This window comes from Leishmania donovani, chromosome 31 (assembly GCF_000227135.1).
Source record: "Leishmania donovani BPK282A1 complete genome, chromosome 31".
Lineage (NCBI taxonomy): Eukaryota > Euglenozoa > Kinetoplastea > Trypanosomatida > Trypanosomatidae > Leishmania > Leishmania donovani.
The window spans coordinates 1,329,989-1,353,894 of record NC_018258.1 but is presented as its reverse complement, the minus strand read 5'-3'; the positions used below and the strand labels follow the sequence as shown (position 1 = coordinate 1,353,894).

At 60.4% G+C, this 23,906-nt stretch overlaps 7 protein-coding genes across 7 annotated transcripts; all 7 read left to right on the top strand.

The window, feature by feature from the left end:
* Positions 1-314: 314 nt before the first annotated feature.
* On the top strand, positions 315-1,028 carry LDBPK_312870 (hypothetical protein, unknown function; the record flags this gene model as incomplete). Its single annotated transcript, XM_003863325.1, has 1 exon — positions 315-1,028. The coding sequence occupies one exon, from the start codon at positions 315-317 to the stop codon at positions 1,026-1,028; it is 714 nt and encodes a 237-aa protein (XP_003863373.1).
* A 5,659-nt stretch (positions 1,029-6,687) lies between these two features.
* Positions 6,688-7,629, top strand: LDBPK_312860 (hypothetical protein, unknown function; the record flags this gene model as incomplete). The annotated part of the gene is made up of 1 exon (XM_003863324.1): positions 6,688-7,629. One exon carries the CDS (start codon positions 6,688-6,690, stop codon positions 7,627-7,629), a length of 942 nt encoding a protein of 313 aa, XP_003863372.1.
* A 3,859-nt stretch (positions 7,630-11,488) lies between these two features.
* LDBPK_312850 (kinetoplast-associated protein-like protein) lies at positions 11,489-15,364 on the top strand (the record flags this gene model as incomplete). The annotated part of the gene is made up of 1 exon (XM_003863323.1): positions 11,489-15,364. The coding sequence occupies one exon, from the start codon at positions 11,489-11,491 to the stop codon at positions 15,362-15,364; it is 3,876 nt and encodes a 1,291-aa protein (XP_003863371.1).
* A 1,529-nt stretch (positions 15,365-16,893) lies between these two features.
* LDBPK_312840 (hypothetical protein, conserved) lies at positions 16,894-18,198 on the top strand (the record flags this gene model as incomplete). The annotated part of the gene is made up of 1 exon (XM_003863322.1): positions 16,894-18,198. The coding sequence occupies one exon, from the start codon at positions 16,894-16,896 to the stop codon at positions 18,196-18,198; it is 1,305 nt and encodes a 434-aa protein (XP_003863370.1).
* Positions 18,199-18,785: 587 nt separating this feature from the next.
* LDBPK_312830 (hypothetical protein, conserved) lies at positions 18,786-20,189 on the top strand (the record flags this gene model as incomplete). The annotated part of the gene is made up of 1 exon (XM_003863321.1): positions 18,786-20,189. The coding sequence occupies one exon, from the start codon at positions 18,786-18,788 to the stop codon at positions 20,187-20,189; it is 1,404 nt and encodes a 467-aa protein (XP_003863369.1).
* Positions 20,190-20,843: 654 nt separating this feature from the next.
* Positions 20,844-21,635, top strand: LDBPK_312820 (hypothetical protein, conserved; the record flags this gene model as incomplete). Its single annotated transcript, XM_003863320.1, has 1 exon — positions 20,844-21,635. One exon carries the CDS (start codon positions 20,844-20,846, stop codon positions 21,633-21,635), a length of 792 nt encoding a protein of 263 aa, XP_003863368.1.
* Positions 21,636-22,147: 512 nt separating this feature from the next.
* On the top strand, positions 22,148-23,755 carry LDBPK_312810 (hypothetical protein, conserved; the record flags this gene model as incomplete). The annotated part of the gene is made up of 1 exon (XM_003863319.1): positions 22,148-23,755. One exon carries the CDS (start codon positions 22,148-22,150, stop codon positions 23,753-23,755), a length of 1,608 nt encoding a protein of 535 aa, XP_003863367.1.
* Between the last annotated feature and the right edge of the window lie 151 nt (positions 23,756-23,906).

Below are 23,906 nucleotides of genomic sequence, written 5' to 3'. Positions count from 1 at the left end.
ACACGTACATGGACGCAAACATCGTGTGATGGGCAGAGATAGAGGGCATGCTTGATCATCTTCGCCATCGGCCCGCCACCACCATCACTGCATCGCCACATCGCGCTTCTCCGTCTCCGCGCCAGCGAGTTCCTTGTTTGTTCATTTAGCACTTCCTTTGGTGCGCGTACACATCAGTGCCATTCCCCGTCCTGCCCACCCACCATCACCCCACACGGCCCTCATTGCTGCAGCTCCACCCCCATCCCCCTCTCCTTTCCTCCCTCACGCTGTTAAACACACGCCTCTTTTTTCACCGCTACAGCTCCCTCATCATGCTCAGCCAGACCGGAGGGGCAGTCGCCGTCAACGAGATCTCGCAGCAGCACTCGACCGAGCAAGCGATGGCTGCCAAAGAAATGGCAGCGGAGAACCAGGTGCACGTGACGCTGCCCGAGGAGGTGAGGGAGCGCCGCCGCTCTCGTCAATCGTCGCAGGCGCGTAACGGGTCCCACGAGGCACCGATCATTTCCTACGGCGAGGCGGCGCCGAAGCAGACGGTCTCGCGCGTGTTGGTGCGGATGCCGAATGAGGTACGCCGCAGGCGAAGCCTCTCTCGCGAGGCCCGCAAGAGCCATACCCACACGCAGCTGGAGGAGAGCGAGATGCCGAACGCCACCCCTAAAGCCATGCCCGAAGCCGCCGCTATGTCGACTGCCGAAGATGGTCGTGTTAGCCCGGAGAAGCAGTGTCCAGAGCCGGAGCTGCCCGCCAACGGCTTGGCCATGCAGCCCGCTGTCGAGGAGGCAGTCGATCATGAGCCGCCGACAGAACCCTCACCCGCGGCCGAAGAGGCCGAGAGATCCGGGAGGCTCACCGACGCGGCCTCTCGGGTGGAAATGGAGTTGACAGGGAGCGACTCCGCTGCTGTCATCGAGGAGGCTAACCAGGAAATGGAGGATAATGCGGCGCCTCACGAGAACAATGATGCGCACCCGATGATCAAGGGCAAGGAGAAGGATAAGCACGGATGCTGCATAGTGATGTAAGTCACCGTGCCCCTCTCTGGTACGCCTCTCCCTTCGCGAGCGCTCCGCCACCACGACCACTTCCAGAGCTACACAGGCACGTGGAAACAGTTCGTATCGCACATGAGCACAAGCGCTCGGCGCTTCGCCCTTCTCCTCTTCCTCCCCGGTGCCCCGTCCCTCTTATTGTTTGTTGTGGTGCGCGCGTGCTGCACCACTACCGCATTTCTGCGCGCGCCTCTCCTTTCTTCTTGTCGGTACGCATACGGTGTCGTCGGCACCGCCCACCGCAGGGGCAGGGCACCGCAGCGAGAGAGCAGGCACGCGCAAACACACAGCTGTACGTCTCCGGTCATTCACACGCCTCCTTTCGTTTTCCTTTGTTTCTCTTCCTCTGCGTAGCGAAACCCCACCCCACCCCACCACACTGCACTCCTCCCCTTTCCCCTTTCTGACTCTTTCTCTCCCTTCCGTGTCCCATTCACCACCACCTCCTCCCCTAGCTTCCCCCCCCCCACGTTCCGATTTAAGCTCCCGCTCGTTGCTCCACCGCCGCCCTCCCCACCCACTCCTTAATGACTCCAATGTGTGTGCTCCTCCATTTTCTCCGCCCCCCCCCTCCCTGTCTAGAGCATGCGTATGTGCGTATGGACGTCGTCGCTGGCCGTGCTGCGCCTTTATCCCCACCCTTTGTGTGTGTCTGTGCCTTTTGCTTGGGGCCCATTGTCGGATCCGTTTATCCGCATCATGGACCAAGTCAGAGGGTGCGGTCCCCCTCCACTGTCCCCCAGCCCTCTGCCTTCCGTAGATTTGCGTTGTTTCGTTTGAATTGGGGTGCGTGGGCTCGTAGGGGGCTCGTGTGGCTGTGTGTATGGCCTTCACTGTTTTGCCCTCGCATCTCCGCATCACTGTCGTGTTGGTGCGGTTTCCCTTGCCCCTTTTATTCCCCTTCACCCTTTCCTCTCCCCCTGGACGAAGTAGTGCGGCCGGCTAGCTGGCGTGTGCACACATGCCATGCGCCATTCGAACAGACCCAGTGATGAGAGAAAGCGAGGGGAAAAGCGGGTGGCGTATTCTTTACTATACGGTACGCTGCAGCGGGGCCGTTTTAGCCGCCTTGCGGCTCTGTCATTGACGTCGCACTCCCCCATCCCCTCCCCCGTTTTCCTGTTTTCGCGCACTGCTGTGAGCCTGCACGGAGCGTTTTGGTGGTGTTTGGGGTCTCCCCCCTCCCCCCTCCCCCCTCCCCTTCCTCGCTTTCGTCCGTCTCGTGGTGTGCTGCGGGAGTGTCGGTGTCTCTGTGAGCACGTGTGAAGTTGCATCGCCGATATATTGTATCTGCGCTCTTCCCTTCTTCTCTTCTCTCTCTGAGGATTGCTTCCTCTTTTAGTCATTGTGTGCAGCCACCTGGGGCTTGTTGAGATGAAGGTGCTAGCCTGGCTCTGGAAAGGGAGCGTGGTAGTTTGCTTACGGCTTCTCCTCTGGCGCGCGAGGAATGGTGCCGCAGTGGTGGTGCGTCCGTGCACGTGTGCCTCTGTGTGCACGCAAATTGCATAGGTGCCCTTTATATTTCTGTGCAGGCATGGAAGGAAAGGAAACCCGCCTTGTCTGAAAAGAATCGAAATTGCGTGTGTGAAAGCAAGCACGGATTTAAGTAATGCACCCCTCGCGCCTGCTCGAGGAGAATGCGATGCGTGTTCGGGTGGGCAGCGCGCCCCCCTCATAGTCGCCTCTCGCAAGAGACCCCTTCGCGCGTGTCCCTGTTGCAACTCTCTCGCCTCTTCCCACGTGCCCGCTTGCGTGCACACGTATGCTGAGTGGTCGTGTACCTGTAATGCAGCCTTCCATCTGTGGTGTAACTATGATTTTCGCCTTTGTTGCTTTCCTTTTCCGGATCTGGGACGGCGAATCCTCACGTGCGCAGCTCTGTCTCTGTTCGCTGTATCCCTGCTCCTTCCCTCCCTGACCCCGTGCGACGGCTCTTGTGGTTGCCACGTTGTGGGTCGGCTTCACGACTGCATGTGAGTGGGATTGTTTACGCCTTTAGTGAAGAGGCGGCGGCGGCTGTAGGATCCACGTTTTACCGTTAGCTGAGAAAGAGGAGAGCTACACCTGAAAACGAAAACGCACGAGCTCCATCAGAGAGAGGGGGACATGGAAGCACCCTTTCTTGCGGTCAAGGGCTCTTACATCCTCTTATTCTCGGACTGCGCTCGGAGAACACGGCTAAAACTCAGCTGAGCAACACCGCGACCATGGCGAGTCCCATGACCCGCCGTCGGCGCACTTCCCACGGTCCTGCGTGTGATGAGCAGCGCAGGCTGCATTAGCTGAACAGAATAGAGGCGAGATCTTCTCGTCTCTGCTCTGCTCAAGCGCGTGAATTCCTTCACGAAAACGCACCGGCGCTCCACCCACTGCAGTTATACTCGAATGCCCACTATACATGTGTGTCGGGGGAGGGCATGCTCTTATCCACTGGTCGCTCTCTCCCTCTCTTCTGCTTCTTTTCGCCGTGACCATCGCCCACGCGCGTCACAACTACCGTCCGCCGTTTTGTGTTGTCTTTCTCCGACCGCACTTTTCCTACTCGAAGCTGCATGTGCTGTAGTGAGATTTGGGGCGCGCGGAGGAATCATCATGAACAGAGAGGTGTGCTGGCATGAGGCTCCCGTGTCTCTCCATATCGCTGTCGAAGCTGCGCACTCGACCGGATCTATCCGTGACGACCAACACAGCTCTAGCAGCACTGCGGGGCGGCATCGTCACCGGTTGACCTCGTCGCTACCATTCGATGCCACATCGGCGCAGCAAATCCTCTTCTTTGCCGCCGAAGGTGCGTTCGTGCACGCGGCACCGCTCCACATCACCGTCGCAGAGGCGAAATCGACGCATTCGGGAACATCGAAGGCGGCAATGGTCAACGTCGTCGCCGGGGCTGTGGAGACCACCACAGAAGAATCTATCATGGCGACAGAGGGGCCAAGCGCCGCCGCTAGTTTTGCGCTGCCTCCGGCGTTATCTGCAGACACGACTAAGGGTGTGGCTGCCGAAATGACTATAGCGGAGGCGACAGGGAAAGATGAGGAATGGACAGACGCCGTGGACGAGGAAGCCATGGCCTTCTTCAATGATGAGTAAGTTCCATGAAGGAAAATAAGTGAAAAGGAAAGAGAAGCTGGAAGGAAGCAATGCATGTGTGTGTGTGTGTGTGTGTGTGTGTCTGTATCTGTGGCTGCTTGGTGCACCTGTATATTACGATCATCTCTGCAGAAGAGAACCGAAAGAAGCGTTCCACCTATCCCCCTCCCCGCCGTCACCAAAACGAAAAGACGCACGAGGGGCGAGAAGCTGCTCACGGCCCAAGCTCTCTTCTTGTGTTCAGCGCAGAGGGGGGGTTGTACGATCGACTAGCACGTCTCCAGAATTCGCAACTCCGGGCCGCTGTTGTGTTCAACTCCATTGAGGGAAGCCTTTTTTTTAAGCCTCGGCTACCCTCCCCTCTTCCTCCCATTCCAGCTAGCGCGAGACTCTGCGTTTGCACGCAGGTGATTGGAGTCTCGCCTCTTGTGAGCCCGCAACACTGTTCAATGCCCATCAGCTTGTCGGTTTGCTCTTATTCTTGACGCCTTTCGTCTCCTCCCATACTCCTCCGTTCGTCCCTCCCTCTTTCTCGCTCCCTTATCCACGCGCGCATGGATGCCGTGCGCTGCGTACAACCTCTCATGCCGACCCACATCGAAGAAATTTTGTTTGCGTTCACTCTGACATTCCTGTTCTCGTTTCTTGGTGTTGCCGTTACCCCCTTTTTTGTTGTTTCCATCTCGTCTTTCGCTGCTTCCACACGCCCGCTCACTGCGCCCGTGACTCGTGCGTCCTCCCTCGTGGGTGTGTGTGCGTGTTTCTCTCCGTTCCTTTCTTCCCGTGGGCGTACGTGGGACTCCTAATTCGCTTCTCTCCTCTTCCCCTTCCTCCTCCTCCACTCCCCACCTTGTCCAAGTCCATCATTCAGCCTGTAGCTCCCTTCCTTTTGCGCGCGGCACTGCGTGGCCTCGCTCGCGCTGATCCACGGAGAAACGCTCACCAGACAAACAAACGGGCAAAACGACCTGCTCGCCTTGTTCGCCGCCACGCACGCAACCGCCGCGTAGACCCCGTCACAGTTGTTGCGGTCATTCACGCGACGACATACCCCGCACGCACTTGAAATACGGTCTAGGTAGCCACGCCCCCATCATCTCTAGCACAAGGATATATATACATATATATATATATATGAGAGAGAGCGACAACAGCAGACCACACATACCCACTTGAGCACACACGTTGTTGACACACACACACACGCGCACCTCCCCTCCCTCCCCGACCCTTCATTCTGCCGCTTCGTTTTCTCTTTGCTCTCCGTCTGCTCTAGTGTCTTCGCTGCCGCTTCATCCACTGCTGCGCCTGTTGCTACGCTCTTGGTGTGGTAGCGGCCCGTAGTGGTGTCTGCGACACAGGGGCGTGTGTTTGTTTGTATCTTCCCTCTCTCCTCTCCATCTCCTTCCACTCCGCTGCTGCTGCTGCTGTCTAGCTCTCTTTCCTTCGCTCCCCTGTGTTCTCTCTCCTTTCCTCTCTCCCCTCTCTCTCTTCCGCCCCGCTTCTTCATCTGTTTCGCCACGCTGTCGCCCTTCTCTCTCTCTGAGTGCGCTTCAGCTGTCTCTCCCCCCGTGCATCCTTCCGATCGCCCTCAATCCCTTGTCCCTCCCTCCCTCCCTCTCTCCCGGCGTTCTTTGGGTGTCTCGCTTTCGTTTTGTTTTCACCTTCCTCATTTTTGATTCTTGTCGTCGTCGGTTGTGTGTGTGTGTGTGTGTGTGTGTGTGTGTTTGGGGAGAAAAGGGTCTAACGCAGCTGCTACGCATCTCTCTCGACAACTCACTCTCGCCTCTCTCGTTTCTGTTTTGTTTTGTTTCCTCGTGTAGTCACAGGCAGCCGCGTGTTCCTCCGTTTGCCTGTCTCTCTTTCTCTCTCTGCGTGTCTGTGTGTGTGTGTGTGCAAGTGCAGGAGCATGCGCCTGTGAGAGGACCATCGAGCGATCCGCGCCTTTGTTTTTTTTTGGTTGTTGTGTGTGCTGCATACCTCTCCCTCTTCAGACGAGGGAAAAGGTCCGGAAAAAAAGGGGCGAGCCGTTCAAGTCGAGCGTTGTTCCTCTCGACGTGCCTGTCTTAAAGTACGTGACGTTTATAAATACCTTGTCTCATTTTCTTTTTCGCTTGTACTTGCGCGACACGATCACGCGGAGCCGGCCACCACCATCACTCCTTCGCGTCTTTCCCTCCGTCTCTGTCTGTTTCCCCTCCGCCCCTCTCGAGCCGCCCATAAAACTCGTAGCACGATCAGCACCATTCGCCTATACGTAGAGTCGGATCCGCCTGTCTATCTATCGGTTGACTCGTTTAACTAAACTGCTTTTGCTTGGGCGCGTGTGCTGGCGTTGTGAGCTGTTTCACGTCGCCAACCAGATCTGCTGAACATCACTTCTTCCCTTGTAACGTGTCTCCGACGCGGTTTTTTTTTTGTTTTTTTTTTTGTTCTTCGTCGCACCTCCGCGCTCCTGCGTGCTGCGTAGCGCAACGAGTACATCATCTCCCTCCTCCAAGCTCTCCCTCACCCTCTACCCCTCGCAGACTCACCAGCCATGTCACACAACGCCCGCCCCTCGCGGTACGCCGTGTCTCAGTCGAAAGCACGCATCTTTGTTGGCCAGCTGGAGCCCTACGTCACGGAGCAGGACCTCTACCCCGTTTTCAGCTGCTATGGCAAGATCCTGCACCTCAACATCGTCCGCCACTCCACCACCGTGACGCCCAACGAGGAGCGCCGCATCCCAACGGCGTTTGTTTGGTACGAGACAACCACGGAGGCGGATGCAGCCATCGCCGCGTTGCACAACGTGTTCACCTTCTCGTCACCAGACGAGGAGGAGAACAAGGTACGCTACATCCAGGTGAGCTACGCGGACAAGAGCCCCGAGTGCACTCCGTGGGGGCGCTGGCAAAAGACGCAGGCGGAGATCATGCGCCGCACGAACCCGTCCGGCACCGGCACCGGAAGCAACAACATGCCGGGGCAGTACTCCCACATCACCGGCGGCGGCGCGAGTACCTACTCGTCGCCTGCCCTCAACAACGGCGGCGGCTTTACTGTGTCTGCGACTGGGCCAGCCATCCGGTCCTCGCAGTCGAGCGGTGACATCTCCTCGATGCGCTACACGCGCAACCCGGCCCGTGGCCTTCGCGCCATGGCCCCGCACATCGACCACCCCGAAGTGCAGTACTACGGCAGCTACGACAACCTCTACAACCTCGGCAACCGCAACCAGCTCTACAGCATGGGCGGTGCCGCCAACAGCATGACGGGCTACACCAAGCACCGCGGCATGCCACCGCACGAGAGCGCCAGCAGCGGCGACCTCGGCCGTGGCTCGACGTCGTCCTTCTGGAACATGAGCGAGGAAGTGAAGAAGAGCACCGCTGCGGACCCGAGCCGGTTCCGCCACACTGCCCGCTACACCGCCCCGGAGCCCGACGAGGACCTCATCATGGCTGCGTCCACCTTTACAGTGACGAGTGGACCGTAAAGTAGCAGCGTGCAGTAGGATAGTAAAGGGCGGTGCAGAATCGAGCTCGGCAAGAGAGTGATGAGGTCTCGCCGATGATGCGGTGACACCCTGCACCCGCTCCTTTCTGTTCTACCCTCTTCCTTTCCTTCGTGGGTGTGCCCAGTGAATCTCCTGTCGGCTGACAATCTTTCTCTCTCGCTCGCTCGCTGCCTTTTGTGTGCGCGCGTGCGTGTACGCGAGACGCGCTCACCGCGCTGCTCACTTAGCACGACGTAGAAGGGGCCGTCGTATGGGGTGGTGAGAGTGGGGGCGGGGGCGACATCGCGGGGGCAGTCCAGTGCATCATCACGGCATCTCTTGTTTTTTCATGTCTCTCCTCTTTCCTTTTTCTTTTCCCCTCTTGTGTTCTCGAACCTACGTGTGATTAGACGTGTACCTCATCATTGTTTTGTTTGGTCTTCTGTGGGGGAGAGAGGGGGGGCTCTTGGCGACTTCGTTACTCACCCACTCACGAAACGCGTCCCCAGTGCACGCCGATGCGCATGCAACTGCGTATAGGGCACCGTGCGCTCCAGTGAGGCTGTGTATGTGTACGTGTATGTGTACTTGCATATGTCAATCACTCCTTTCCTTTATTTTTCTTGCGCTTCTCTGGCGTCCCTCCCTCCCTCCCTCACGTGTTGCGGTTGGTGATGCGCTCAGACAACAATGGCTTAATACGTTAGGGCAACCAAGAGCCACACGCACACAAAGCGGGAAAGGGGCAAGGGGAAGGTATCTTGGCGTTTGGTGCTCCTCCCACACCTCTCCCCGTCGTCCCCCCTCCCTCCCCCCCCCTCGGTGCTGCCGGTGTGTCTGCTACCCCAACCCCTGCCCCGCCTCTGTTCTTGGTCTCTTTTCTCACATCCATCGCCGCACCTGTTCTCTCGTGGTGCGAGGATGGCTGGACACGTGCGTGCTCGTCGGCACACGGTGACAGAACTTGCGTCTCACCATAGCTGCTGTAGTCGACGCCTGCTCCGGCACGGACGTGTGCGGTCACCGCCACCGCCACCGCCCTCCCAAGAAAAAGATTCGTAAGCTTCGTTTTCTCATGCCTTTAGGCGCTCCTCTCTCTTTTCGTTTTCGTTATGTGGAAGTTAGTGACCCTTTAGTTGTCGTATGGGATGGCGGCTGTGATTTGACCAACGTGCTTATGGTGTATGTGTTTCTGTGCGTGTGTGGTCGTGTGGCTGTGATGCGTCTTCTCTGCATGTGGGGTGTCGGTGACATCCTGGAGAGAGAAGAGACAAACACGTAGCCACGCGATAGACTTTCGGTGCCCCGTTTGCTACTACAGTCCAAGTTCGGAAGCATGGGGCAGCCATACCACACCATACCACACCACACCACACGGGTGGTGGTCTGCTCATGCTCACTTTAAGCGCGTGTATTATGTGAGCGCCTGTGAAGAAGTGCGTAGACGTGCTTAAGCCCTGCGCGCAGGTCTGTCATAACTGGAGGCAGTAACATGCAATGCAACGAAGACGCAATACCGCACTCGCGAACGAGAGCGAGAGGGGGCATGGGAGATGGGCATCTTCGCTACTCTTTTTTTTTTTAATTGGCGCTGGCGCGTGAGGAGAACGGCAGCGGCTCGCAGTGCGGCGCTACCCTCGATAGTGCGCGCCTTGGTTGCTTTGGTGCGTGGGCACGTGAGACGATGGACGCCGCGAGGGCCCAAAGGTCCATCACGGTGGGACCGAGCACTCTCTCCACCGCGCCTCCCCCCCCCCTTCGTCGTGCACTGGAGCTCTCCGCGTCTCTTCCTGGTAGCACAAGAGGAGAAACCTACGCAAAGGTGGACGCCAGATGAGCCATCTGTGCACGCAGCGTCTCTCTCTCCATTATTCAACGGCTGATGCGTTTCGACTGAAGTGCCAAGCAATGCACGCCAAGCCCTGTGTCGGCATCCCCGCCATCCGCCTCAACCCCCTGACCTTTCCCCCTGCTCCCACCCACCCAACCCTTGCCTCTCTCTCCTTATGGTTTCGCTGGCGCAATCGCAGTCCACCGCCACCACCGCACGGGTGTCTTTCATGGACGGCACGGGTCTACTCCTGCCGTGCGCCCCACCCCCACCCCACAAGGGCGCTTTTCTAGTTCAACCGTGTCTCAGCGATACGTTAGCTCTGTGAAGCTTGTAAGCGGAACCCGAGGGCCATGCACTCTCGCCCAGACGGTCGCGTGTAGAGTCGAGGGAGAAGAACTTCGTAGCCGCGCCCAGCATGCCCTCGGCCGTTGTTGTTGGCTGCCATGATTGACTGATCGTACCGCTGCGCGATCACATCCTCACGCGTGTGGCGAATCGAGAGCTTGCCTACTTCAGCTTACCTTTTCTCTTTTATCGTGACTGCTCTCAATCGGTGAGGCCTCGCTCAACTATGCGACTTTGCCGCTTGCGCCCCTTCGCTGTCCCAAAGGAGACAGACGCGCCGAAAATGCAGGAGCGCAACAGCGGGAAATCATCGGCCTTGATCGGCATTGTTCCCTCGTTTCACCACTAGCGCCAGCGTGTAGGCAGCCCTACCGTTCTCTTGTTCGAGGTTCATCCACTAGTATTTGCCGTTGCTCCGCCCCCTCCCCCTCATCTCCCTGTGTGAGGCTTGCCGCCATCACTGCCCTCGCTCGTTGGAGCGCCGTCAGCTCTGCTTCCCCTCTCCTTTCTCGCTCCCTTTACAACTCTATCCTTCACAAGGCATCCATTCCCTTTTTCTGTCCTGGTGCATCCGTGCGTTTACCGGAATTTTTCCCGGTGCGCCTGTGTGTCGCTGTCAGGGGCGTCGCCGTCTGGTCTCTCTCTCCTCTTCCTCGCGCTGAGGTCCATGTCGTCTTCGCACGCACCGGCACATGCCTGTGTGTTTGTGTGTGTGTGTGTGTGTGCGTGTGTGCCCGGGCGCGTGTGATTGGCCCCCGGAGATGAAGAGCAACGGCAAACAGAGAGAAAAACAGAGCAGCGCATCATTCGTGAGCCAGCGGATCGCGCTGAGGATCAACGAGCTGTCATGTTTGACGACGGCGGCACAGTGGCGACGCGTGCGGTGCACGGGCCAGACCAAGGTGCCTTCTGTCGGTGCGCAGGCACGTGTATGTGTCTTGGTGGCTTTGGTGGCGATGATGTTCTCTTTGTTTGCCTGCCTGCTTTCTGCGTCGCGCCAGCCTTCACCGCGGATGTTGCCGGTGAGAAGCCAACCACGGACGCCCTGACGGAGCGCCCCTGTCGCCCATCACGAACTCCTCCCGTTTGCACCCCCCTCTCCTTCTCTTTTCCTCTCTCCCTCTCCCTCTCCCTGTCCTCCTTTCGAGACTCAACGGCATCACACACGCATGCGCGCAAAATCCTTTGTAAAGGAACACCGGTGAGGAAAACGGAACATACACAGCGCCGAGAAGACGGTAACGGCATACAACCTGAGCACTGCTACAGGAACCTTCCCTGTGCATCTGCCGCTATCCCTCCTTCACGCAAGCAGCCCTCGACTCTGCTGCATGTGCTCTGTGTCGCGTGTGAGCGTCTCCCTCTCCTCTCGTCATCTGCATAGACCCCTTCACAGGTTGCACCGCGGGTACGTCTGTACGTGTGGGTGCCACCGCCTAGCATATACCCCCTCTCCTCCTGCCTCATAGACATCGAGGCCAGTCACCCCCATCTCATACAGAAGCACTTTCTGTCCTTTTATGGTGGCAGTGGCTTGACTCCTCGCCGACTGCACGCGCACGGCGCAATCACCGACACCACACGCCACAAGTCGCCACTGCGCCTCCGCACGTCTTGATACAAGCACACGCACGCACTTCACTTCATTTTTCACCTGTTCATACTCCTTCCATAGACGTGATGGCACCGCGCCGATCTCGCGCCAAGCGCCTTCACCTCCCCGCTGTGGCTCGGTGCCTTGCAGCACAGCCCTCCGCGGCTCCTCATGCGACGGTGGCCTCGCCAGTGGCTCCGCCGCCCGCTGCGACCGCGCCTGCAGCGAAACCGCCAAGATCGGTGGAGCCCCCTGTCGCCACATGTGTGCAGCCGGCGGCCACCTCCGTGGAGCCCGCAGCGATCGTTGCGCGAGCGCCAGTTGTCGAGGAAACCCCCGCAGCACCAGCACCGAATTCCACGTATGCCGCGACCGTCCTTACAAGAGTGCGCACAGCCGAGGTGCAGTGCCCTCCTGACGTGACGCCGGCTTCTGTTGCCGCAACCGCCTCTGCGGTGCCCGCAGGTGAAGCGATGCCGCTGGCTGCTCCAGTATCAGCAGCACCATCGGCGCATTCACCGCGAGCAGCCATCAGTGCACATCGTGGACGACTGCGTGCTAAGCGACGCGCAGCTGCGGCGCTCGCGCGCAAGTCTAAGCATCATAGAAACACCATTTCCGCACCGCAGCAGGCGATCACTCCCTCCACGTCGTCTCAGCCCCCGGCTCCTGCAGCGGCTCCGGAGACGGTGCCTGTTGCAACAGTGGAGGCTCCAGCAGCTGAGGCCGCAGTTGAGCCAACCTCGGATGCAGCAGCGTCAAACATTGCACAAGCGGGCTCGGCGGCGTCAGAACTAGAAGGTCCAGCAGCTGCTACGGTGGTGTCGTCCCCTCCAGCACCAGCACCGATTTCCACTCCCCACCGCTCCGCGATCAGCCGCATTCCCAAGAAGCGAAAGTTCTTCGCAGAGCTTGATGATAATGTGACCCTACCAGCAGCAGAGGCAACACCACCACCCGCCTCCTCAGAAAGGCATCTACAGGCCTCAGACGCTGCGGTGGATGCGCTGTCGGTGACCAAGGCTGCGTCCGCCGTGCCGTCTGTGACGCTGACAGCAGCAGTGGAGGAAGTCACCAAGAAGACTTCCGCAGTTGCTGGTGCGCTGCACGCTCCCGCTGCTGCGCGTCGCATGGTGACTCGCCGCACTTCCAAGACGCATGCAAAGGGAGCAGCGGCGAAGCTCCAGCACAGCAGTGGCAGCCTTGTCTCCGCCGAGGCTACCCTTGAAGCAGCGCCGGCAGTAATAGCATCAGTGACCAGAAAAGCATCTGCCTCCAGTGCAGCCACGCTCACGATGGCCGAGAAGCCCGCGACACCGACTGCACCTGCCGTGGCGGCGCCTTCTGTGGAGCCTCTGCAGCGTTCTGCTTCCTCGACGCCTCCATCTACGGCCCCACACGTGACCTCTGCCGCTGCGGTCGCTCCATTGGGTCGTGCCACCATCAGCCGCCTCTCGAAGAAAAGGAAGCACTTCTTCGCGGAGCTGGAAGAGCCCCCAGCAAGTGACGCAGCGCCGTCAGTACAGGGGACCTCCACCCTGCCTGCGGCGGCGCACGCTGCGGTGACTCTGAAGGGCATTGGCGCTGCAACTACGATAGCGGCAGCGGAGCCCACGGCGCCGACGGTGGAGGCCGTGGTGGCCCCCACTGCGGCAGCGGTAGCCGTGGCTGACGTGGTTGAGACGAAGGCAACGGCCACGCGGGCGATGGCGAGACGTCGAAGCATGAAGCGGGGGAAGCTCCCGCCGGAGGCCGCGGTGGCAGAGGCACCGTCGGCTGCAGAGGCGATTTCCTCTGAGGCCACTGCACCAACACCTGCGACGCCAACTGTTGAAGCGACGTCAGCTCCCGTGCCGGAAGCTGTTCAGGGTGCCGAAGTCGCAGCCCCTGCGGAGTCGATCGGAGAGGCGGCCACGACGGCAGACGCAGCTCGGCCAGTGGAGGGCCCCACTCCTCCCGCTGCGCAGCGCAAGCTGCGTACCGCAAAAAAGAAGGTGAAGCGCCTAACTGCGGCGGCGATCCGGCGGCGCGAGCTGGCTGCGTACAATCGCATTCCGAAGCGCTTCCGCCCCCCAGAGGTGCCACGATCGGTGTGGTCTACGCCGGTGGCAGCGCCACAGAGCACGCCTGCACCGACAGATGTCCCAGCGGCGGTGAGCGCAACGCAGACGAAGTCGATGGAGGCCACAGGGGTGATGCACGCAGAGGGACAGACACCGGCTGTGGTCGAGGCTATCGTGGAGGCACCCGCAGTCGAGTTGGCTCAGCCTCCACCACGTGCATCTACCGCCTCGGCAGCTGCAGCGGTGGAGCCGGAGGCGCCTCTCACCGAGACAACGAAGAGTGCAGACCTCTTCGCAGCCCCAGCAGAGGAGCAGTGTCTGATGGGTCAGGCGCGTGTAGCGACCAAGAGCATGAAGGTGCGCCTTGCACAGTCGATAAGGAAGCGCTTCTTCACTTCTCTCGAGGATGTGCCGGCTGCCAACCCGACCGAGGCGGCGGCCACTGAGACGACCGCCGCTGCCGTGGAAGTGCAAGTCGCCGTCCCTCAGACTCGTGCTGCCATGGAGGCGATCGAGCCTTCGCCTCAAGTGGCAGGCGACGGCACAACAGTGGATGCCGAGCTGACTGCCGCTGCAGAGGAAGCTGTGGCGCCAAAAAGCACTCTCAACGCAGAAAGCAAGGCGGCCCCTGCTACATCAGCAGTGGAAGAGGCGTCCACCGAGGCGCCGCAGCCGATGGCGGCTCACCCACCCACCGAAACCAACTCGGCTGAGGAGCCCTCCTTCAAGGCTGTCAAACCACTGTGTACCGGCGGAGTAGCACCTGACTCAGAGTCGGTCGCGGTGCACACGGGCGCCCCTGCGCTCGCCCAGAGGAAGGTGGTGCGCGTCACCAACGTGCGGGACTTGCTGAAGGCGATTCGCAAGGCGAAGCGGGCCGGCAAGCGGGGGTGCTCAAAGGAGCGTCTTTCCCACAGGCCACTGTCGCAGCACCTCGTCACTGCCGTCACGGGAGCAGTAGATGAAGTCGTGAATGCGGAAGCGTCGTCCACGGCCGCAGAGGCGAATCTACCTGCGGAAGTAAGCGGCGCAGGAATCCATGCACCACTACATAAAGAAGCGGAGGCGGCGACGGCTGTGGAGGAGACGGAAGCCCCCTCAGCGACTGAGCAGCAGACGGTGGTGCAGGCACAAGCGGCAGAGGTTGAGGTGGAGATGTGCGTTGAGTCGACGACGACGATGGCGGCACCCGAAGTGACGGAGGTGCGCTTGACAGAGCCTGTGGACAAGGAAGCAGTGCAGCCGCCAGAGGCGCTGCAGCATGCGGAGATGCTAGTGGCACCGGCACAAGCGGCAGTCGCGGCCCCCGTGAAGGACTTCCTGCCACGCGCCTTCTCTTCCCCGTCGCCTGCGCGGCGCCAGGCGGCGAAGCAGAAGATCAAGAAGCACGCGAAACTGGCGGCAGCGCGGCTAAACAAGCGCCAGACTTACACCGTGTCGGCCACAGCGCCCCTGGCAGCAGCGCACGCCCCCGCTGAAACTATGGACACCCCGCTGGTAGAGGCCGTACATGCTGCTGCAGAGCCGCCCGTGCCGCCTGCAGAAGAGGCGTCCGCCGCAACTCTTGTGCGCCGTTCCGCACTGGTGCTGCCCAGCGGCAACGTGGTCGTGGAGTCATTCACGGACAATGAGATGGTGCTGCGTCGCACGGCCCTTGACAACAGCTGGGATGTCGGGCTGCGGTTTGACTGGCAGGAGCGCACGCTAGCCATCTCGTCATTCCCCGCGTTTGAGGAGACGGACAAGCGGTCGGCTCACCCGTTTGTGCATCGGTTCAAGTCGAAGCCGCGGTGGCTACTGAAAGAGGTGAACGAGACGAACGCGGCGCACATGAAGAAGGCACTGGACTCCATGAATCGGAGTTTGACAGCCCGTTTTGTCTTCAGGCATTTGAGGTAAGAGACGGAGGTGAAAGCAGGGATTCTTGCGTGCGCGCACCTTTGTTTCTCCGACCCCTTCCCCATTCTCGGTGTCGTGGTTCTCCACGCCATCCATTGATGCGGCATGCTAGGGAGCAATTCTTGGGGGGTTGGTGTACCCCTGTGCACGTCAAGCTGCCGTCTTTGCGCTGAGATGGGGGACATGGCTTCTTGTGGCGCTGTGTTGTTCCCTTGCCGTTGATATTCATATGTTCTCTCCCTCTCTCTGCGGTTTGGTGTTTTTTTTTTTGCGGTGAAGCGCGCGACAGTCTCATAGAAGCTCGGCTTCGGCAACAGCAGCAACAGAAGAAAAAATGAGTGTGAGCGGGGACGCTACGTGGATGATGGCGAGCTCGCTCTTCCTAAGGATAGCGCGCGCGGGGAGGAAAGTGTATGTGATGTAAGTAAGTACCACCACTCTCGTGCGACTGTGTGCATGTGTATGTGGAGAGAGCAGCAAGCCTTGTTAGTTTTCTCGACCGCTGCCCACGCCACCCCTTTCCAGTTCCTTGTCCTCCGCTCTGACCCCCCCCTCCCCTCTCTCCCTTTAAGCCATAGATTCTCGACAGACGGATTGCCCAGGAGTTACTCCGGCGTTTGTGCGTATGCTGGAGTATCTGTGCCGCCGTCTGATCGCTCCCTCTCTCTCTGATGTGACCGATATGTTTTTCCGTCCTCTCGTGCGCTGGATCGCCGAGGGTGTGCTCGTTTTCGTCTACACCGCCACCCCCCTGCCTCTCTCTCTCTCCCTCTCTGGCTCTCGACCCCCCCCTTCTCCTCTCCTTTGCTGTGGTGGCGGTATTAGTAATTATCGCTGCGTGCTTGGTGTGCACGGGCACTGTCGCTGTGGCTGTTTGGTGTGTGTGTGTGTGTGTGTGTGTGTGTGTTGGGGGGGGGGGCGCATTGGTGAAGGAATGTCGTTGATACTCTAGCGGACCCTCCTGTCTCTCTGTTTCTGTAGTGGATGCGCAAAACTGACTCGTGGTTGAGGGCGCGTGAGTTGCGTGTGTGTGTGTGTGTGTCGAGTGGGGCAGCAGTGACTAGGTGGTGCACCTACTCTCTGGCGCTGCTGCTGCTGTACATCAACATCTTCTGTTGTACCTCCTTCCCCCCCTCCGGGACTGGTGGGCGTCACACTCTCAGGGTGGACGGCCACCACATCGTCTGGACGTTCCCATCGCTCGACTATACACTTCCTCTTCAGTAGTCTTTCCGCTCTCCTCCTCCTCTCTCTGATGCGCACGCAGCTCCATCGTGTCTGAGAGCTTTCCTCGCGGCCACACTCCACACGACTGCCTACACACGCACCATCACTGCCAAAACGTACCCCGCACACGCTAAAAAGTGGGCTAACATGGATTAGGCCGCTGCTGATAGACGGCACTTGCACACCCCCTCCTTTACTTATATCCATGCGAGATACGCGCATACACAGTACCGCCTCTAGACATCCTTTCTTATACTCTTGTTAGATTATTCCACCCCCCCCCCCCCAGCTATCTTTCCGTCATGTCTGCTCATCCGTATTCGGCGCTGCGGTCCACCACGCCGCCGCTGTACTACCGCAGGCCCGAGGGCACGGCGCCGTCCTACTACACAGTTCCAGCAAAGGAGGTGGAGGGACTGCGCATCCCCTCCTCCTCCTCCCACCCTGCTGCTGCGATGACCGCCGGAGCTCCCATCACCGTAGCCGGGGGGTACCCGCGACCCAGCGCGAGTCTGCATCCCTCAGTGGACCGCAGTTCTCTCAATCGTGTTCCTACGACGACGGCAGCGGCGGCGCCGCCGCCATCTCCGCGGCTCTCTGGCTACGTCATGCCCTCAGTGGTGAACCCCTACTCTCAAGGAGCCTCGCAGCAGCCAGCGGTGGCACACGTGGCAGAGCCTGTCAACCCCGCCTCCTACCTTCAGCAAGCCAACGCGATGGGCAGGTGGAGCTACCAGCAGCCGCAGTACCCTACGCTTGATCCTGTTGCCACTCGCGTAGCCGCCATAGACTCCGAGGAAGCGGCCATGGCGGCAGAGGAGATGACGCTGCGAGCCAAGCTGGCGGAGCTGCAGGTGACCCGGAAGCAGCAAGAGGAGGAGCAGCTCTATCTCAGCCATGGGTGGGCGCAGATGCTCGAGAAAGAGGAGCGCTACTACACGGAGCCTGTGATCGACTTGAGGCCTGAGATCATGGCGAGGGAGCAGCAGTGTGCCATGCTGCACAACCACCTCCAGCAAGTGGAAGCACAGGCCCAGCACGCGCAGTCGCAGCTGCAGGGCACTGAGTATATCCTGCGCGATGCGGAGAGCTTCGAGCAGGAGCGAAGGCGCGTGCAGGACGCCTTTCAGGAGGTGGAGCGGCGCAGGCGCGAGTGCGTTGCTCGGGCGGAGCGCTACTTCGACGTAGAGGTGAAGCGGGTCGTGGAGGGCAACAAGGTGATCCGCAAGCTTGACAGCCAGCTGCGCGAGATGACGCAACGCGGCCCGCTGGCACAGCTACAGGATGGCAACCGCCACCCCTCCACCGGTCGTAGGTCCGCGTCTCGCGCGGTCACCTTTGCGCCTGACAAGAGCATCGTCCTAGACTTGGGACGCGAAGAGTCCGCCTCCTCTGCAGAGCCCGTCACTATAGACGACGAGAGTGGCAGCTTGACAAACAGCTACACCAGCGCGCACGGCACAGCTCCCCGATACGAGGGGCACTCAACGTACGCGTTTTGTGGATTGCCAGATGAGGACATTGGTGGCACGAGCGTCGCCTTCTCCCTCAACGATACCAGGGACTCGTTGATGAAGCGGCGCAAGGTGGAGATCGCCTCCGTGTAGTGTGGCGCCCATTGCCTGCTGAAGCTACTTTTTTTGTTGTTCTCTATCGCTTGTGCTCCTGTGTGAGCTGTCTCCGTCATAGAACACCTCTATTTCCATTTGCCGCCCTCCTCCTCTCTGCGTGTGCGCATGTGCGTGCATGCGGGGCGGATGGTGCTCCTCTTGATTTCCTGTTAGATCTTTGGCTTGTGTGTGTGTGTGTGTGTGCATCCGGGCATCTTTTCTCTACCTTACCCCCGCGCGCGCTCTCCTACGCCCTCCTTGCTCTCCACTGATGCATATTTGTATCCGTACGGGCGTGTGACGCTGCGCGGGCGGCGGGTGCCTCGATGCGCTGGACGATTCATTAGCCAACGAGTGAGAACACCACGCTGCAGTACACGGAAAAGGCACAACGCGACCGTCACTGCGCTCACTGCTACTTTTCTTCAGTGAACCCGTGCATTACGTCATGATGCCGAGCTGCAGCGATTCAGCGCAGGCGTACGACGCGATGCGAGTGTGGCGGCGTGCATCAGCCCCGTCTACCCTGTCTCTCACCACCAAGGTTGTCTGCAACCTGGCTCCTGCCCTTCCAGTCAGTCTTGATGCCGCCTTTCTTTGTCAACTCTCCATCCAACGCCTCCGATCTCCTTCGCCACGCCGCCACCACCGCTGCCCCTTTACGCCAACCACCACAGGTACACCCAGGCACCGCTCGTGTGCTACACACACGCGCACGTTGGTTGGTACTCAGCCACTCTTACCTTTCGACCAAACGCGTGCACACGATGCGGCAGCTGAAGCGCCTGGACGTTTTCCCAAAGTTCGACCGCAAGTTCGAGCAGGATGCGCGGCACCGCACCGTGTCGGGCGGCGTCCTCTCTGTCGTCGCTATTGTCGTCATTATCTGGCTCCTCGTTGGCGAAGTCCGCTACTTCCTCTCAGTCGAGGAGCACCAAGAGATGTTTGTCGACACCAAGGTCGGAGGTGACATGCAAGTCACCGTCAACGTCACTTTCAACCACGTGCCGTGCGACCTCATCACCCTGGACGCCGTGGACATCTTTGGCGTATTTGCGAACGACGTTGAGGGCAACACAGTGAAGCAGCGCATCGACGCGGCGACGGGGCAGGTGATCAGTGCCGCCCGTGCCATGGTGGATGAGAAGAAGGTGATGACCAAGGCGATCGACGCGGACGGGGCGGAGAAGGAAAACTGCCCCAGCTGCTACGGCGCTGAGCGCAACCCGGGAGATTGCTGTCACACCTGCGAGGATGTCCGGCAGGCGTACGCGCGGAGAGGGTGGAAGCTGGACATCGATGAAATCAGCGTGGAGCAGTGCGCCGAAGATCGCATCAAGATGGCCGCCGCTGCTTCTGGAAAGGAGGGGTGCAACTTGTACGCGACCTTTGCGGCCTCGCGCGCCACTGGCAGCCTGCAGTTCATTCCCGGTCGCATCTACGAGACCCTTGGTCGGCGGATGCACGATCTCATGGGTAGCACCACCCGCAAGCTGGACCTCAGTCACACCGTGCACACCCTCGAGTTTGGCGACCCCTTCCCAGGCCAGCAGAATCCGCTGGACGGCACCGCGCAAGGGTCTGCCCTCAGCGGGGACGCGAAGGATGCGATGAACGGCCGCTTCAGCTACTTTGTGAAGCTCGTCCCGACCACATACCAGCGCTATTCCCTCATCACAGGCCTGCAAGACGCGGTGGAGTCGAATCAGTACTCGGCCACGCACCACTTCACCCCGAGTGAGGCGGCGAAGGCGGTGTCGCAGACGCCAAAGAAGCAGGAGATCGTTCCTGGCGTGTTCATGACGTATGACCTCTCTCCTGTGCGCATTCTGGTTCAGGAGAGGCATCCGTACCCCTCTCTGGTTCACTTTGTGCTGCAGCTGTGCGCCGTGTGCGGTGGAGTGCTGACCGTGGTGGGCCTAGTGGACTCCATGTGCTTCCACAGTGTCCGCAAGATCCGCAAGATGTGTACCGGGAAGCTGTTGTAGTCGATCGGCGAAGCGAAGAAAAAGAAACGCATCGATGACGATGTGAACGGACAGTCGATGTGCCCCCTCACAGCCTGCAAAAGAAAAAGGGGGAGGCGAAGGTGAGTTGGTGGAGTAGAGCCGCATCGCTCGCTTGACGGGCTGGGCTGCTGCGCCCAGCCACCACCACCGCCCCTGTCCCTCCTCGCCCGTGTACTTTCAGCAGAGCCGCCCAGTGGTTGATGTTATCACTTTTTCTTTGAGGGGAGGGGAGTAATGGGCCGCTGTTTTGTTGCCCGATGCTCACATCCCCTTCCGCCTCACTCTGTGTCGACAGAGAGGGCAGGGAATGGTCTCTCCTCTCTGAAACCTGACTCTCTGTCTATCTCCTCGTCCTCCGTGGTCTTGCCTTTCCCGGTTGCTCTCGGGGCTTTCGTACCCCTCGTGAACACCCGTACAGGATTGCATCGGCGCGCACGCAAGAAGCCGTGCATCGTACGGGCGTGTATGTGTGTGTGTGTGTGCATCCAGCTGCACAGCATAAAAGAACTTTGAAGTCGTCTCTTGCTCAGCGTTTCTAGACAAATCGAAACCCTACCCCCCCCCCCCCGAAGCCCAGTTTTCCACCGCACGTGGTCGTACCCTCTCACGTGCCCCTCCCCTCCTTGCTCTGATATGCTCCCCTTTCGCCGAGCTGCGCGTGGCGTTATGCTGGCGCCGGTGGGCAATGTGGTTCTCCCTCTCCTGTTGCTGTTGCTGCATTCCAGCTCGATCATCGTCACGGCTGCAACGTACGGGTCGAAGATAGAGGCCGGGGAGACGGAGTGCTATACCGAAGTCTTGGAGGCGGGCGGCACTCTGGGCTTTACCTTCCGCGTCACCGACGGCGGCGCCTTCGACGTCAACGCTGTGATGAAGGTGCGCTTCACGCCGCCGGTGGGCAGGACCATGGATCTGAGCCGCTTCCACTACAACGCCCACTTTGCCGGGCTGCGGGACCGACAGCGCGAGACGGTGCTGAACACGTGGCAGCGCGCCACCGACGGCAGCTACAGCTACACGGCGCCGCCCATCCTCAAGACCCGCCACGGGCTGCCAGAGGAGGTGTCTGTATGTTTCGACAACAGCTTCTCCACCTTCTCGCCCAAGTGGGTGCGGTTCAATATCATGAAGCGCGACGTGCTGGAGGTGGACCCAGACGCGGTGAATAAGGTGGAAAGCGCAATGGAGGAGGAGCTGCACCGCTACGGCACCATCCTCTTCGGTCTCGCGCAGGAGGCGAACGCGCTGCAGCTTGTCGGTGAGTCGGACCGCGTGAAGTTGAACTCCCTGGCAAAGATCATGGCGGCAGGACTGGTGCTCAACGCCCTCGTGCTCCTGACCATGGCCGCCTACCAGTACGTGTCGCTCTCCCGTTTTCTCGCTTGCCAGGTCCGGCGTGGCAAGTTCAGCATCTCCACAACGTAGCGTGCGCACAGGCAGCGGGGCGCCCTCCTGTCCTCTGCTGCGTGTGCGTGAATGTGTATCATCGTTGTCTGTGCTGGTGACGTCGGCCTTCTTTTTTCCCCTCCCCCCTCCTCGATGTCCACTGCTGCCCTCCACCACCACCACCACCGATGCTGTGAGAGCCGCGACACTTCATCGGCGATCCACTCTGCGGACATCTTGTGTCCTTGGCGAGTGCCGCGTCTTCAAAAGCTGCGGCGCCGCGAGAAATCCGAAACGCTTCACGGGTTTTCCCTTATTCTTTTTCCGCACTTCTGGCCCGCCAGGTGCCGAGGACGATGCCGCTCACCATGCCAACGTGAGGTGGCCCGGCTACTAGACGTGGGGCCTAGCTGTGCGCGTGCTATCCACTGCCCTAACTCCTTCCATGTGAGCACGCGCCGTCTCTCTGCCTCTCTCTAGTCCACGCCCTCGTGCTCACCTCCTCACACAGAAGCAACGCAGACACACAAGGAAAGCGCGCGCGTGGAGCGATGTTGCGTCGCCTGCACACGCGAATCATTGGCATGGGCTCCGTCTGTGGCCACGCGCCGTCCCCGCCGGCAGAGCTGTTCCTCAAGACCCTTCCCTCGCCATGCGACGTTGACCCGGCGAAGTACCGCCGCTTCGAGAGAGAGGAAACGGAAGCGCACGCCGCGCGGCCGCCCCTCACGACTGCTCCTGCCTCTCCGTTGAGCGCCCCAGAGCCGTTTTACGACGTGGTCGATGCAGCAGCGGGACACAAGCACGTGGCCATGCTCACGCGTGAGGGCAACCTCATCACCGTCGGCGACAACCGGTACGGACAGACCGGGGCACTGAACTCGGAAGTGGAGGACAGCGGCGGTGACGCGGCGGCTTCCCCATCTCTCTCCCGCAGCAGCACTCGCCATGGCAGCGGAAGCAGCAGCGTCGTGCGTGCCTCGTCCGTCGTGGCCGATCTTGACCCGCTCTACATCGACCTCGACGGGGCGTTTCCGCAAACCGGTTCCTCCGTCATCCGCGTCGCGTGCGGCTCGAACTTCACCCTGGTCTACCAGCGCAACGGTCGCCGTGTCATTGCGTTTGGCAACAACCACATGGGGCAGCTGGGGGTGGGGCACAAGCAGCGCATAGACGGCGTGCGCGGGTTCATGGAATGGGATCCGACGGCGTCGTGGTGGCCAGCAGGGCGGGCGAGTGTGCTAGAGACCGTGTACTGCGGCTTCAATCACGCAGTGGCCACACTGAGCGACGGCGGACTCTACGCATTTGGATGCAACAACTGGGGGGAGCTCGGCATCGGCAACAGCGACGCGCCAATGTCGCCGACACGGATCGCGTTCTTCGAGGAGCGCGGCATGCGCGTCGTCAAAGTGGCCCTCGGCAACTCCTTCACCCTTTTTCTCACGAAGGAGGGACGCGTGTTTGGGTGCGGCGCGACAAACGGTGGCCAGCTGCCGCCGAACGCGTTCGACCCGGTGCCCATCCCCCTCATACGCTCTTTCCAGCAGCACGGAAGCGATGAGGCGCCGCATACGGTGGACGGCGCGCCAAAGCTGATTCGCGTGAAGGACATCGCCTGTGTCGGCAGCCTCGCCGCCTTTTTGAGCGCCAAGAACGAGCTCCTGATTCAAGGGTCGCTGCCTGAGTACGGTGTCATGATCCCGTCGCCGCGCTTCGCGGCAGTGGACCAGGGCCCGGCGCTCAAGTACTTCGCCGCGCGCATGGGTGCACAGACGTCGGAGACGGACTACGATATTGTGGGGCTGACGGGTGGTCCATCCACGCTTCTGGTGCGGTATCGCAACGGCTGCGTCGCCGCCCTCGGGGCCAACACAGAGGGTCAGCTGCACAATGTCACCAAGGTCCTCAACGGCCAGCGCGTCAACCTCGCGCCAGCCTTCAAAGCGACCGAGCTTTTCCCGGTGTTTGTGCCGGCGGCGCCGCTGTGGGGCGCGGCGTGGTTTGCGTCGGGCAAGGGGTTCAACCTGCTTTTCGACAAGAACGAGGCCTACCACGTGCCTGAGGGCGCTGCGCCGATTGAGCTGCCGCCCGGGAGCGGCAATGCGCGGTGCGTCGCCCTCAATCGCCAGCAGCGCCTTCGCGCATCGCTCAAATGAGCCGCAACACGCGTGCATTTTGGTGGGTGCCCGCAATGGTTTTCTGAAAGTTATTAAAAATGCAAAAGCACCCCCGCTGTGCGAACAGCGGGCGCCCCCCCCCCCCCCCCCCCGCCGCCACCCCGGCCCGCGGCGGCGCCCCCCCCCGGGG